This window comes from Thalassophryne amazonica, chromosome 15 (assembly GCF_902500255.1).
Source record: "Thalassophryne amazonica chromosome 15, fThaAma1.1, whole genome shotgun sequence".
NCBI classification, from domain to species: domain Eukaryota; kingdom Metazoa; phylum Chordata; class Actinopteri; order Batrachoidiformes; family Batrachoididae; genus Thalassophryne; species Thalassophryne amazonica.
In genome coordinates this window covers 44,433,622-44,449,890 of record NC_047117.1, presented here as the reverse complement: position 1 = coordinate 44,449,890, position 16,269 = coordinate 44,433,622, and the positions used below count along the sequence as shown (strand labels likewise).

Sequence of the window (16,269 nt, the reverse complement as noted above, 5' to 3'; positions counted from 1 at the left end):
AAGCCGCCATGCTAACCGGCTAAGAGCTAGTAGCTGCGCTAAGCTAGCGGATTCCCAAAAACACACAAAGTGAATAATGTGCAAATAATCCAGAGGTGATTCAGCAGAAGGAGTGCCCCAATCAAGGCACCAAACAGGCCATGAAGCAGCACAGGCAACGCACGACAACAGCGAATGCACGACAACGGTGCTAAAATAAAAAAAATAAAATAAAATAAAATAAAAAAGAAAGCGTTAGCAAGCTAGTTAGCTTGCCAACGCTAATGAAAGTTAGCTGATAAAAGTGCTCCGTCGCGATGTTTCGACCGTTAGAGGAAAAAAGTTAAAAAAAAGTAAAAAGGTAAAAAAGTAAAAAAGTCTTGAAAAAGACTGTTAGTTCAAGTCCAAAGCAGCAGGTAGCAGTCTCTGTGTAAACAGTCCCAACAGAGAGCCAAAATTCTGATGCAATCCGGACCATGAAACACGAATTCTTAAAAAAAGTTGGAGAAAAATGCATCCATATGAACCCAAATCTTTTATAATTAGGTGTTTGGTCTCCAGGAGCTAGTGGAACTCAGATGGTTGTGCCATCTTCACTTTGTGGCATTTCCAGTGATGTCATAGAAGTAGTGCATTCACATCCTCCACAGCCACGATTTCTGTTCATGCGTCCACGCAGCCTGCTCTGCAGTGAGCCAAGGTGCTGTACTCATCAGTTTTGTGTGACCACAGTTTGGGGATGAAGCCAAACCTTTACAAAATGAGATACATTTTATTTTTCACATGGCAAAAGTGTTCCACATTAGTGAGAACCACAAACCAAAACACCAAATATACATCAAGTACGAGGTATCTTATAAAACTAACCGGCAGTTTTATAAAAAAAAAAAAAAAAACTATATGGATTTGATTGACATGCGATTACACCAATCATGCTTGAACCCTCGTGCACATGCGTGAGTTTTTTCACGCATGTCGGTGACGTCATTTCCCTGTGGGCAGGCCTTGAGTGAAATGTGGTCCCGCCCTCTCGGCTGAATTCCTTTGTTTGACACGCTGCTCCAGACGGCGCGCATTGCTTTATGAAAATTTTTTCTGGATCTGTGATGAATATCCGAGTGGATACTATTCGAGAAATTAAGATGGTTTTCGGTGAAAAGTTTAACGGCTGATGAGAGATTATGGGGTGTTTCTGTCGGTGTAAGGACTTCCCACGGACCAGGACGTCCTGCAGTGCTTCCAGGCGCCGTCGTCGGCCTGTTTCGACCTGAAAACATCCTAATTTAAGGCTTAATTCACCCAGGACGTCGTGAGAGAACAGAGAAGATTCAGAAGAGGCCGGCATGAGGACTTTATACGGACATTCCACTGTTTAAGGACATTTTTTAATGAAAGACGTGCGTGCAAATTCGCTGAGTCGTTTCCGTGACGACTCGGCGAATCTGCGTGCGCCGTGACAGGAAAAACACCTCCGTGTTGAAAACCATTTGTAAAATTCAGGCGGCTTTTGATGGCTTTCAACAAGTGAGTAACTGAGAAATTGTTTAACAGCTTGGGCATGTTCCAACTTGCCCGTTAAGGTTTCCAACGGAGGTGTTTTCCTGTCGCGACCCCCCGCGGTCGGGTCCGGCCCGATATGCGACTCTGCCCGCACGTTCTTTCATTACAAAATGTCCGTTAACAATGGAATGTCCGAATAAAACTCCTCATGCCGACTTCTTCTGAAAGTTCTCTGTTCTCTGATGACTTACTGGGTCAACAGAGCCTGAAATGTGGAAGTTTTCAACTTGAAACGGCGAGATGCTGCCGCCTCGAAGCGCAGATCGCCGTCAGGCACCGTGGGCCGTCCTTAAAGCGACAGTTACAGCCCAAAATCTCTCATCAGCCGTTAAAAGTTTTACCGAAAACCAGCTGAATTTATCGAATGGTGTCCACTCAGTTGTGCCTTACAGTTTTGAAAAAATTTTGATCAAACAAAGCAGCAGTCTCTGAGCCATTCATAAACAATGAAAAAAATCGACGAGAGGGTGGGCGACTCCTCACTCAAAGACTGCCCACAGGCGAATGACGTAACCGATAGGCGTGAAAACTCTCGCATGCCCACGAGGGTTCAAGCATGTCTGATGTAATCACACGTGATTCAAATCCATATGGTTTTTGAAAAAAATAATAAGGTCGGATACTTTTCTAATAGACCTCGTATATGTTAAAAATTCTCTTAGAAAGCAAACTGCATCAGAAAACTTTAGGATTTGTGTTTTATTCTGTTGTTTTTTTATTTTGTTTTTTTACTTACACATTTAAAGTTACTTCCAGCTGATGAAATTCAGAGTTGAGCAATGAACAGATTGTTGGAACGTCTTTGTATCAAACACACAGTCACTAAGGGAGACTTAAGCAGATCTCCCGTTATTGATTCTGGCAAACAATTGGTTACTATAATGACAAAAAAGAAAAACAAAATCAATTAATCGGATACCTATTGAGGCATGATACTGTGAGTGAGGTGTGATACTCCTGAGTCCTGTTACTGCAGACTATTGTAACCCATCATGAAGGTTTCTGAAAATGTTCAAACATTTGTGATGCTGTGACCCATCGTCATCCACAAAAGTGAACAATCAGATTGCAATCAGTGCAGATTGGGGTGATATGATTCTGTTCTATATAATGCTTTTGTTTTTATTTTGTTACTGCATTTTCAAATAAATCATCTTTGTTTGAATGTAGATTTGGCTGCAGTCATTTGAGTCCATGTTACAGGCTGAAATTAAAATATAACCCAGGTTTACTTTTGTAAGCGGGCAGCGATCATGTGCACTGGTGCAGTAACTGTGCACCAGGGGAGTGGACAGAGAGATTAACACATGACACCTTATTGTTCTGCCAAACGCACTGCAAAGTTTTGCAAATAGGCTGTATGGAGTATTTGTTGCATACTGGTACCAGACTGCACTCAGAATGCATCTGTGTTACTTGTAGAGAAGACTTTGTTATTATTATGTTAGTGCCTCTTATAATAATGTCCACTTCAATGTGTATTGGGCAGCTCAGTTATTTGAACGGTCCCATGCTACAAGATAAGAAATGAAAATACACTCCAGATTGTGCTATTTGTGCAGTGAACCCAGCAGTCAGTGTGTGTACAGGTCAAACACTCAGTGTACACAGAACATTAAGTCACCATTAATATGTGTTTTCTCATTTTTAAAGCAGGCACACCTGCACTGAAAAATGGTTCTTTGAACTTACTTGGTTTTAATGGCTGCACATCATTAGAATGTGTTCAAATTATATGTCAGTTTAATTCAAAAAAGCTCAGACAGTGAGTGGTATGTTTACAGGTCTGGACTGCAGGCAGGCCAGTCTAGTACCCGCACTCTTTTACTACGAAGCCATGCTGTTGCAACACGTGCAGACTGTTGCTTGGCATTGTCTTGCTGAAATAAGCAAGGACGTCCCTGAAAAAGACGTTGCTTGGATGGCAGCATGTGTTGCTCCAAAACCTGGATGTACCTTTCTGCATGGTGCCATCACAGATGTGTAAGTTGTTCATGCCATGGGCACTAACACACCCCCATACCATCACAGATGCTGGCTTTTGAACTTTGCTCTGGTAACAATCTGGAAGGTCTTTTACCTCTTTTGTGCTGAGGACACAACTCCAAAAACAATTTGAAATGTGGACTCATCAGACCACAGCACACTTTATCTCTTTGTATCTGTCCATTTCAAATGAGCTCTGGGCCAGAGAAGGCAGTGGCGTTTCTGGATGTTGTTGACGTATGGCTTTCACTTTGCATGGTAGAGTTTTAACTTGCACTTGTAGTAGATGTAGCGACAAACTGTGTTAACTGACAATGGTTTTCTGAAGTGTTCCTGAGCCCACACAGTAAGATCCTTTACACAATGATGTTGTTTTTTAATGCAGTACCGCCTGAGGGATCAAAGGTCACGGGCATTCAGTGTTGGTTTTCGGCCTTGCTGCTTATGTGTATAAAGTTCCCCAGATTCTGTAGATGATGGAATCCCTAAGTCCGTGCAATTGAATGTTGAGAAACATTGTTCTTAAACTGTTGGATTATTTTTTCACGCAGTTGTTCACAAAGTGTTGATCGTCACCCCATCTTGTGCTTTTGAATGGCTGAGCCCTTTGGGGATGCTCCTTTTATACCCAATCATGACACTCACCTGTTCCAGTTTGGTGTTCTTTGAGCATTCATCAACTTTCCCAGTCTTTTGTTGCCCCATCTCAACTTTTTTGAAATGTGTTTTCAAAATGAGCAAATATTTGCACAAAAACACCAACGTTATCAGTTGAACATTAAATATCTTGTCTTTGTGGTGTATTTAATTTAATATAGGTTGAAGAGGATTTGCAAATCATTGTATTCTGTTTTTATTTACATTTTACACAGCATCCCTACTTCATTGGGATTGGGGTTGTATACCCACCCACACTCACCTGTTTCCAATTAACCTGTTCACCTGTGGAATGTTCCAAACAGGTGTTCTTTGAGCATTGGTGATGTAACACAGTGGTAAACATACCACTGTCCCAGCTTTTTGAAACGTCTTGCAGCCATCCATTTCGAAATGAGCAAATATTTGCACAAAAACAATAAAGTTTATCAGTTTGAACATATATCTTGTCTTTGTGGTGTATTCAATTGAATATCGGTTGAAGAGGATTTGCAAATCGTATTCTGTTTTTATTTACATTTTACACAAGGTCCCAACTTCATTGGAATTGAGGTTGTATTAGCAGTATTATTATTATTATTACTATTATTATTATTTTATTTTCTATTATTACTTCTATTTTGCCTATTTTATGTACTTACATTGAACTTAATAAAAGCATACACGCACGCACACATGCTTTTAATATTAATTCTGGGTATTCCATGACATTCAGATACCATTCGTTCATACCTGGCCGAATTTCTATCCCCCTGAATGTAACTCGATTTTTCAGGTGTCGCCTGTTCAGCCTGGATCGGCCTGATTCGCTCGCATTCGTGTTATGTGTGAAGGCACCTTAACCTTATTACAGTTAGCTAACATTGCTTTAAATAAACCTTATTCAAGAAAAATATCTTTCTGATCAACCCACATTGCTGACGTAGCTGTAAGCCAATCAGAACACACCCAAAATAGCAAACGCAAATGTGATTGGTTAAGGAAAAAGAAATTCATGACCTTGACCTCATTTCTTTTAACAGAAGACACAAAAGGGAGCTCTTTGACTGGATAAAATAAGGTTCTCATCCACATGAGCTAATGTAGAAGCAACACAGCTCAGCTTATTTCATTGCCATCAATAAATCCCAGTAAATAAATGAATAATTTTTTATTTTACTGTTTTATTATTAAATAATACATTTTTTATTATGATTGTTATTAAATAAATTATTTTTGTAAAACGCCTGTGACAGGAAATGAAAATATGAAATTTTAAAGATACTTTTCTTATTCTGACATCTATGGCAGCACAGAAAGCCTTCCTGGCCCTGGGGACCCACATCTGGATGATACTATCTGGCTTGTATCTACTGCACACCATTCATGTGTGCGTCATTGTGGTAAAGTCTGGCTTTAACCAACTACAGCCCATAATCTGATCTGTTCAATACACCTTACAGCTTGTAAAATTCTTCTGTGGGTCTGCATTAACTGTGCAAGCCTTGGTCAGAATGAGGTTAACATTTAAAGCCTTACTGGTATTTTCTTGATTTTATCATACTTTAAGAAAGTCTCCTTTTACGTCCTTTCATTTAGGATAATGTTCATATGTTGCTATCAAAATATTCAGAACAATCTGTTTTCTGGATAAGAAACATTCATTCATTTATTCATTTTATGCCACTTACCCGGGTCCAGGTCACTGTAACAGTTGATGAAGCAGCTCAATCCAAACTTCCTATCGATGGGCAAGTCCTGGAAACTCTTCCTATGGGATCCTGAAGTGTTCCCAAGCCATCTGGGAGTTACTATCTTTCCAGTGTGTCCTGGGTCTTCCCCAGGCCTCCTCCCAATTGGACCTGCCTGTAAGACATTCCTAGAGATACGCTCCTTAGAGCAGTAGCTCAACTCTGTGTCCATTCTGTATATTCAAGCTTCTCACCTTGTCCTGGAGTGTAAGCTTGGCTCCAGGAGGAGGCTCCAGTTTCCTAATTCCTAATCACATCCAGATCATATCAAGATTTCATCTATTAATAGAATTACAGGATTATGAAAAGTTGACCAGGACCCAGGAGAATGCCTTAAGCTCTCTATGAGATGAATGATAAATTATTCCGATGGACCAATAGTTACTGCCAATTAAAAAAAAATATTACTGCACATAAAATAGATACAATTATTGCATTTCTTGTCCTTATAAGACATTGTCTGAAGGTGTGAATAATTATTGTGTCTGTACCCCTACAGGTCTAACGTGTATGCTGTGGAAAAATGTCTCTGTACAGCGTGGCGATGATAGCGGTAATTGCATAAGTGACTTTAATCATCTCTGCATGCTCCACACTCTAATCAGGACAAAATGTCTCAGTCAAAGGAAAGTTTATATTTCATCATTCTTTAATCCTTGCTGGAGTTTACTCACAAATATTACCATTTTAAGTGGCGTTCACCATCACTTTGCCTTTTTTAGGCATGTTAGTGTTGCTCATTTCATGAATTGCAATAAAAACAAGAGAAGTTTAAATTCTTGAGTCACTGTGTACCAGAGAGAAATACAACAAATCCTGACAAATATGGAAATATTTCTATTTCTGACAAGAAACTCACACAGGATTTGTTAATGAATATGTGATGAATCCGGTCAGCACAGATTTGAAGCTGCAATTATTTGGTCTTTGTATACGTGTCTGTATCAGAAAATATAGATTTTGATGAGTGCACAGAAAAGGAGGAATACTGTGGGAAATACACCGAGTGCTACAATACACAGGGCAGCTTCTACTGCCAATGTCAGCATGGATTCAAGAACATCAAGAACAGTGTTAACTTCACAGCGCAGACTGGGCAGTGCCAGGGTGAGTTTATGTGCACGTCTGTCCATACGTGTCAGTCTCTGGTCACAGGACTGTCAGCTGACATCTGCCATTTTCTTCATCAGACATCAACGAGTGTCATACCAAAAGACACGACTGTGGCCCCAACACTAAATGTATAAATCATATTGGGAACTACAGCTGCACCTGCATTCCAGGTTACAACCAGACACAGTGGCCACGACAAGTGCACCGGTGAGTCAGCATCAACAGCAAATGTTGCTCAACGCTAGTGTTCAGATGATTGGTGACCAACACAACACATTCAAAACACAGCTCTAACACACACACAACCCGAGAAGATCTGTAACATGATAATTGATGATAATTAAGTGAGACAACAGCAGTGGGGACATGGAAGTTTCAAAGAAAAAAAAAAACACTCAATGAGTGGATCCTTGTATTGATTGGTGCTTGTATGTCACGTGACATGGATGATTCATCCCATTGTGTTGTGTTGCATTTACCGTGCAAATGTGGTTTCATATGTTTTGTCCAATTGCACACTGCGACCATGTGGATGTGGCTTTTAGCTATCACGGCCGGAGTTTTTTTTGCTGATGGATGAGGATTGAAGGAGCTAATTGATGTTGCTAATTCTTAATCCACTACGCCGTTAGCCATCTGGAGACAGAAGAGCTGTTTGGATGAAAGCTGGACAAATTTCTAACATGATTTTTCACTGGCGTGAGGAAAGTGCAGACATCAGTCTGTAGACCAAGTCAGTGCACGGCATCATGGACTACGAGGTCTGTTAGAAAAGTATCATACCTTTTTATTTTTTTTCAAAAACTATATGGATTGATTCATAGTTTTTACGTCAGCCAAGCTTGAACCTTTGTGCGCATGCATGAGTTTTTCCACGCCTGTCGGTTGCGTCATTCGCCTGTGGGCAGGCTTTGAGTGAGCACTGGTCCACCCCTCTCGTCGTTGTTCCGTTGCGAGGAAATGGCGGAATGATTTGGGCTTTTTTTTCCATCAGAATTTTTTCAGAAACTGTTAAAGACAGGCAGCTGGAAACCATTCGAAAAATTTATCTGGCTTTCGGTGAAAATTTTACGGGCTTCACAGAGAATAAGGAGTGTTACTACAGCTTTAAGGACGGCCCACAATGGCGCACGGTGCACCGCACTCCGAGCCGCCATCGAGAGGCAGAAACCACCACATCATTTCTAAACGGATCGCTGTGAGGAGCCGGGACCGTCATGTGCAATTTCTCTGGTTATCACAAGAGCTGGACATCAGCCATTTTCCGGTAGATTTCACTTTTAACAAGAGATTTTGTCATGGAAAGCCGCGCGGAGGCTTCGCGTGTCACGACCGATTTGCTGATGAAGCGAGACAAAGGAACACCTCCGTTTCGGAGTGTTAAAGGACAAGTTGGGACATGCCCAGCTCTCCACAATTTCTCTTATATTCACTCGACTGGTAAGCAGGGTTGCGGGGGTCTGGAGCCTATCCCAGCAGCCATAGAGCGTGTGGCATATACACCCTGGACAGGACACCAGTCTGTCACAGGGCCATAAACATTCATTATTTGTATATTGACACACAGAGGAACAGACTGAATTTAAAGGCAGATTAGTTAACAGTGTGTTGCCACCAGCTATCAATTTAGTGTGATAATAAATACAAAGATTTTCTTTTTCTATGTTGGTAGCACAGAAGGCTGTCAAGGCTTTTCCATAGGCTTTCATGTGTGTAACGTACCCACAATCATTAGCATTATTTGTAATTATCTTACATCATACAGGTGTCATTCTTGTTTTTAACCTTAAAGGGGTAGCAAACTCATAAATATGTTTTAATTAACGTCTACATACAGTGTGATGTATAAGTATGGCTCATTAATTTAACTGTTTGAAAGTAACATCAGCAGGCAGGAGCCTACATTTATAGTAAACACGTTAAATAGTTTAATTTCTTTCAGATGTGCAAAAAGTTCAATATCCAAATACAAAATAGAATCAAATGACATTCACATTATCTTACAGAAAAATAAAGTTGTAATCAAAATTAAATACTTAAATAATAAATACAATACTTAAATAATCTCCAAAATGAACATAGAAATCCACAACATAACAGCAATGTTTGTGCATTGCTATGCACAAACATTACACTGGGGGCTATTGCTTTAACTTTGGCCTGCAAACCATTGAGAGCTGAGCTACTTTTCCCCACCTTTTGCACAAAATTAATCTGAGGAGTTGATCTGCCCTGCTGTTTAAGTTTTTCTTCGTAAGGAAGACTATCAAATGGCTTCGCCAAAATCCGGTCCACAACATTCAAATTGTCTGCCATTATGTGCAGCTTGCTACCTAGCTAGCTCGCTAGCTGGGACTGGCGCGAGGCTAGTGTGAAGTTTGTCCGCCTGTGAGTGCTTTGTGACGGTGGAGGAGCTCAGCAGCACCCGCTGCTCGGTAGGGACAGAAACTGCGATAGACGTCAGTCTCCAAACACAAGCAGCTACAAAAAAAAAAACCCACCAGAAATAGAAGCTCGATTTGTCGCTAGTCGTTTTTAACAAAGAAAATGCAGCTAAGAGGATTAGGAAAGTCTCCGGTTTAACTCAGAACAGAATGAAAATGCTCCCACGGATGTTTACGCCAAAAGATCGCTGATTCGCTCATCTCACTGTCAATCAAAAAGGGATTCAGCCTCAGACAGATTATCCAATCATCATGCAGAAGCTGAGCGTCCGGGCCAGCCCACTGCCCCATAGACCCCCAGACACGCTGAGCATCCGATGGGCGGGACAAAGCCCAGCATTTATCCAATGACTCGTCTCGTTCGCTGCATGCTTTGTGTCACTGTTGAAGTGTGTGTCCACACTGTTTAAAGCACTGTGAAGCTGTGGGTTTGAGTGAGAGGAAAGCCGTGTCGTTACCAGTGATAAACTGATTCTGAACAAAAGTTGAGCGCGTTGTAGCGCATATTTAGTCAATGACATGTACACACAACAGTATATATTTGATCACTTATTTTTTGACATTTTAGGGGAAGCTGAGCTTCCCCTGCTGTCTTAGAGCAATCGCCTCTGACTTTAAGAAGCACTTTACACTAAATGGAGCATTTCGCAAATAATGACAACAAAAATTGTAATATTGGACATGCAAACCTACCTTTGTCTTGTTTTTTCTCGTGTTTCAACTTCTTTTTTCTTTTCTCCGCTCCAGAGGGATAATTTCTTTTCTGAGACATGACTTGCGCTCACTTCGTTCCTCACGATTAGTCATCGACCACCTGACCCAAGTGGTGCATCTAAATTTGCCCAACGGTGGCAGCAGCCAACAGGAGCCATCAATTAACCTAGTATTGGTATTTTGTCAAAATGAATTTATTTTTTTCGGGTGTAATACAATTTCGTTTAAATTATTCAATATTATTTTAATTTCATGTATATATTTACTTTTTTATCACAACATCTCGGTGCTCTCGGGGCCCCCTGGTGGCATGGAGGCCCTAAGCGACCGCGTAGTTGGCGTATGCCTTGGGCCGGCTCTGACAGGATGGACGGAGGGACTCAGAAAAATGCATACCGCATGACAACAGCATATTATTTGTATTATTATCACTTTTTACTGAGATACACAACACGTAACGCATACATAAAAAGTTGGCTCACTTTTGTTGTGTCTCGCGCTGTCTGGCGCGCGCTGCTCTCCCTCATCAAGCTGGCTGCTTTAGCTGCTGTTCATTGTTGTACTATCCATGAGAAAATCATCCGGAATATCCATATTGGGGCCAAAACACACTTCTCGCCTTTTCATCTTTTCCTCTGCGGACAGTTCTTTTTTTCCCTCTGCGGACAGTTCTTGTTTTTTTTTCCTCTGCAGACAGTTCTTGGGCTGCGTGCGCACTATGATGTCATTTGTTTACGCACAGCGGGCGGGTATAGCCAGATATCGTCAACGTAAATCTATGATACCGTCCCAGCAACGCCCCGGTAAAGTGATAATAATGCATGGTATGGTACGGGTCAGAACATTTAAGTCTGGTTTGGTGTCCATATCCACTGCCGGCAGAACCCTTTTGTTCGGCAGTCGGTGCATGTAGATATTGGCACGTCATTGAGCACACATGCGTTATCACATGGCCTCTCCCCTCCACACGGAGGCCAAACAGAGTAATTTAACATTTGTAAAAGTTTATTTTATTTTTGTCTTGGTGGATCATGGGACTTATTTTCATCGCATGCAGAATGCTGAAGAATCGACTGATGTCTGTGGTAAACGCTGATGTGAATGAATGAGGTGCTGTGACTCAACTTTTAAAATAAGTTAATTGTCTTATTGTGGCACAAACTCACTGGAGAGCAGACAAAACACAGAGGAACTGCTTTTAAAATGATACGTTTCTTCAGCCAGGACAAGAAATTAAAGTATTTTCAGACTTTGTTTTCCAAAATTAGGACGCTTTATGTGGATAAGTGTTATGTGTCGACGCAGGTTGAGGAGCGGACCTGCGTCAGACGGAACCCAGCGCTAAAAATAACCAGAAAGCGGTTCCAATAACAAAAACAATTTATTTATTTCACCCGCTGGTGCATAATAAAGTGTAAAAACTAAAATAGCGTCCTTCTGGTGGAGTGAAGGCTGGCACACTCTCCAGCGCCCAAAAGGATCGAAGCCCGGCGCTTCTGGACTCACTATTACCGCCAAACACCCCCCAGGTGGACACGACAAACCGACTCTCTGCGAAGGATAGAAGAGGTGAGGTAAGTCAGCAGTTACAACTAATATCCTTCAAAAGACACACACTATCAGCAACACACTCAGGTCTGTATTTTAAGCTTTATGCAAATGAGCAGCTTCTCACAACAGGTGGAGGATCACCGGTCCGCACGCCACAGCAGTGAGAAGCGAGCTGCACAACTCTCATCACAATTCAAATATACTGCGTAACAAAATACCAAGTTACTATCAACAATTAGTCAAACAATTAATCACCTCTGATGTGTGCTGACAGCATGTGTCCCTCACCCTTCTTCCTTCAGAGGCACGATGTGTCAAACCCAGGCGCGGTCCTCAGCGTCTCACAAACGAACATCACAAGGTCGAGTTCCCGGCAATTCTGCTTGAATCACACATGACTTAAATGCTGAACGCCATCCAATTATCTGCTTCTGCTGAAAGTCTTTAAGGCTGCACGTGAGCACCATTCACAGGTGCTGCACATGATGTTGATGAGGGTGAAGGATTCTTCAGCCAGCACCTTCTCCACAGACAAAATCAGTTCTCATGCCACCTGGAGAGCAAAGAAAAGAAAAGAACACCAAAACATCCAGCCACACCCCCCAACACACAACAATAAGTTTTGAAAGGCTGTGATGACTACTCTGAAACGAACAGGTAATGATGATGATGATGAAAACTGTTTATTTCGAACATTTGATACAACAACAATTACAACAATTATCAGTAAAGACAACAACAAAAAAGTTCCTACTATGTAACCAACATGTCCGAAAAGGGGTAGGGTGAAGCATCAGCTTATTTATCCCTACCCCTTCTTCCCCACAACCAGTAATACCCTTTGCCACATATACACATAGATTCCTACACACCTAAACCGATATCAATATATATAATATATATATATATATATATATATATATATATATATATATATATATATATATATATATATATATATATATATATATATATATATATATATATATATATTGATATCGGTTTACATACATACACATATATATACATATATACACACATATACACACACACATATACATATATATATACATACACATATATACATATACACATATACACACATATATACACAAACATAAATATACACCTACACACACCTACTTACATACAAAATACTATATATTTACAAGCCGAAGCAAAAAACAAAAACACCCTAACCCTCATTACCCTTCCTCCTCCCTATACCTAGAAAAAAACAGATTTTTGTACCGCTGTTTGAACTGGTTCATGTTTGGACATTGCTTGAGCCCCACTCCCAATCTGTTCCACATCCTCACCCCCCAGACAGAAATACAGAAACCTTTTAATGTTGTTCGTGCTCACTGATGCTTTAAATTAAATTTCCCCCTCAGACTGCAATCCCCTGATCTGTTAAAAAACATATTTTTAATATTTGCTGGAAGTAAATTGTTTATTGCTTTATACACAATTTGTACTGTTTGAAAATGAACCAAGTCTGTGAATTTTAAGAATTTGGATTGTAAAAATAGTGGATTTGTATGATCTCTATAGCCAGTATTATGAATAATTCTTATAGCTCTTTTCTGCATTACTGATAGTGATTGTGTTGTACCTTTATAAGTATTACCCCATACCTCTGCACAGTACTGTAAATATGGTAAAACCAGTGAGCAGTAAAGAATGCGGAGTGAGTTGTGGTCCAGAATATGTTTCGCTTTGTTTAGAACTGAAATGCTTCTTGACAGTTTACTTTGTATATGTTTATATGAGTCTTCCAGTTTATCTTATCATCTATTATCACCCCCAGAAACTTATTTTCATGTACCCTTTCAATATCTACCCCCTCGACTTGTAACTGAACCTGTATGTCTGTATTACAATAGCCAAATAACATGTATTTTGTTTTACTTAAGTTTAATGATAATTTGTTTCTGTCAAACCATATTTTAAATTTTCCCATTTCTATACTGATCCTCCTCAGTAACTCCTGCAAATCCCCCCCTGAACAAAAAATGCTTGTGTCATCTGCAAATAATACTAATTTTAATATTTTGGAAACATTGACAATATCATTTATATAAATTAGAAACAGTTTTGGACCCAATACTGACCCCTGTGGGACGCCACAAGCATTGTCCAAGCATGATGTATATTCCCCCAACTTCACAAACTGTTTTCTGTTACTTAAGTAGCTTCTCACACAGTGCAACACCAACCCCCTAATCCCATACTGTTCAAGTTTACTGATTAATATGTCATGATTGATTGTATCAAAAGCCTTTTTAAGGTCTATAAATATTCCAACTGAATGTAATTTGTGGTCTATGGCATTTGTAATCTCCTCAACTGATTCTATTAATGCAAGTGATGTTGAACTATGTGCTCTGAATCCATATTGACTATCAGTAAGTAATTTATGTTTATTTATGAATTTGTCTAATCTATTATTGAATAACTTTTCTAATAATTTGGAAAATTGTGGAAGCAAAGAAACAGGTCTATAATTTGTGAAGTGGTGTCTATCCCCAGTCTTATACAGCGGCACAACCTTAGCTATTTTCATTTGATTGGGAAATTTACCGGTTTGAAATGATAAGTTACAGATGTATGTTAATGGTTCTACAATCCATTCAATGACCTGTTTTACCACCACCATATCAATTTCATTTAAATCGGTAGATGTTTTATATTTACAATTATTCACAATGTCTATAATTTCTTTTCCATCCACTGCTGTGAGGAACATTGAACAGGAATTTCTTTCTATGAGATTATTATCCCAATCCTCAGGTTGGGAATTGGGAATTTTTTCTGCCAAGCTTGGTCCAATATTTACAAAAAAATTATTAAAACCGCTGACTACCTCATCCTTATTTTCCTTCTTGATATTATTATCAATGAAATACTGAGGGTAACTCTGTTTTTTATTACCATTTTTGATAATGCTATTTAATATATCCCATTTTCCTTTAATATTGTTTTTGTTATTATATAATATGTTACTATAATATTCCTTCCTACATACCCGTATAATTTTAGTTAATCTATTTTTGTATTTCTTATATCTATTTTCTGCCTCTTTAGTCTTTAGTTTTATGAATTCTCTATACAGTGTATTTTTCTTATTACATGCATTTCGTAACCCTTTCGTCATCCATGGTCGAGCTTGGATTTTTTGTTTTCTGTAGTCTTGTTTAATTGGACAATTTTTATCATATAATGATGTAAATATTTGTAAAAAGTTTCATATGCACTATCAACATCACTTTCACTGTATACCTTTTCCCAGTTTTGCTCCTGTAAATCCTTCTTTAGTGTGTTCATGTTTTCCTCTGTCCGCACTCGCCTGTATTTTATTTTCTCCTCTGGCTGATTCCGCCGATGGTTTCTATTATAAACGATGAAACCTGGTAGATGATCACTAATGTCATTGATTAATAATCCACTCACAGTGTTATTCTCAATATCATTGCTGAATATATTATCAATTAAGGTAGCACTATGGGATGTAATTCTGCTTGGCCTGGTGGATTTTTGGATATAAACTCATACTGTACATTATACTGATAAATTCATCTGTTATTTTATGCTTATTTGGATTGAGCAGATCAATATTTAAGTCACCACAAATGAACACAGTTTTTTGATTAGTTTTTGAGAACATTTTCCCATACAGTCAGTGAATGTTTCATACTAGATCCTGGTGCTCTATATATACAGCTAATACATTTTTGCTTTTTTCTTCACATATTTCAATAGCTATACATTCTAATAAGTTATCAATCACAGTTGTCATATTGTCTACTATTTTATAATCCATGTTTCTTAGCCCATACACAAGCCACATCCTCCTCCACTCTTATTATTTCTGTTTACACAATTAAATTCATATCCATCCAGTTCAAAAGTCCTTCCGTTATCTTCATTGATCCATGTTTCTGATATAGCAATTAGGTAATTTGTTTTTAAATTGACTTAATATTCTTTAATGTTGTCAAAGTTTGCATATAGACTTCTGCTGTTGAAATGGATTATTGATAATTTGTTATCCGTTTTAATGATCCGATTACACTGTTCATCTGTATAATAGCAACAACTGTCATTGATATTTGAGAAGAAATTATTGTCCGGGTCTATATCGTGCTCCAAGTCCAGTACATTGTGGTCTGTGTATTTAAATGTTCTCAGTTCTACTTTTCCATGATCAGCAATCCTTTGAGTTATATCCTTCTTGTCCTCCAGATGTAGACGATGTAGTAGATGAATAGGTTCCTCTGGTCTGTATCATGGTGTTGTGATGTGTTTGTGTCCTCATACCTTATTGGTCGTATTTGTCCAGATCCTCTATGTTCCTGATTACCATAACCTTCACTTGTTCTGGTGTTCCATTCAATTTGATAAATGTTTTGCAGTTGGATGTCCATGTCTGTTGAATTTTCCCTGCTTTTAAAGAAACGAGCTTTCCTGGCGATGTCTGCGTTTCTTTTGGTCAGATGTTCATTGATGAATACGTTTGTTCCTTTGAGTTTCCG

The 16,269-nt window shown here is 39.3% G+C and overlaps 1 protein-coding gene across 1 annotated transcript in view; it reads left to right on the top strand.

Annotated features, from left to right (window-relative positions):
- Positions 1-16,269, top strand: part of LOC117526584 (CD97 antigen-like) — a 93,562-nt gene that overhangs the window by 41,772 nt on the left and 35,521 nt on the right. Inside the window, 4 exon segments of the mRNA XM_034188642.1 lie at positions 6,412-6,465; positions 6,861-7,019; positions 7,103-7,232; positions 15,980-15,990. Coding sequence (XP_034044533.1) covers positions 6,412-6,465; positions 6,861-7,019; positions 7,103-7,232; positions 15,980-15,990 — 354 coding nt within the window.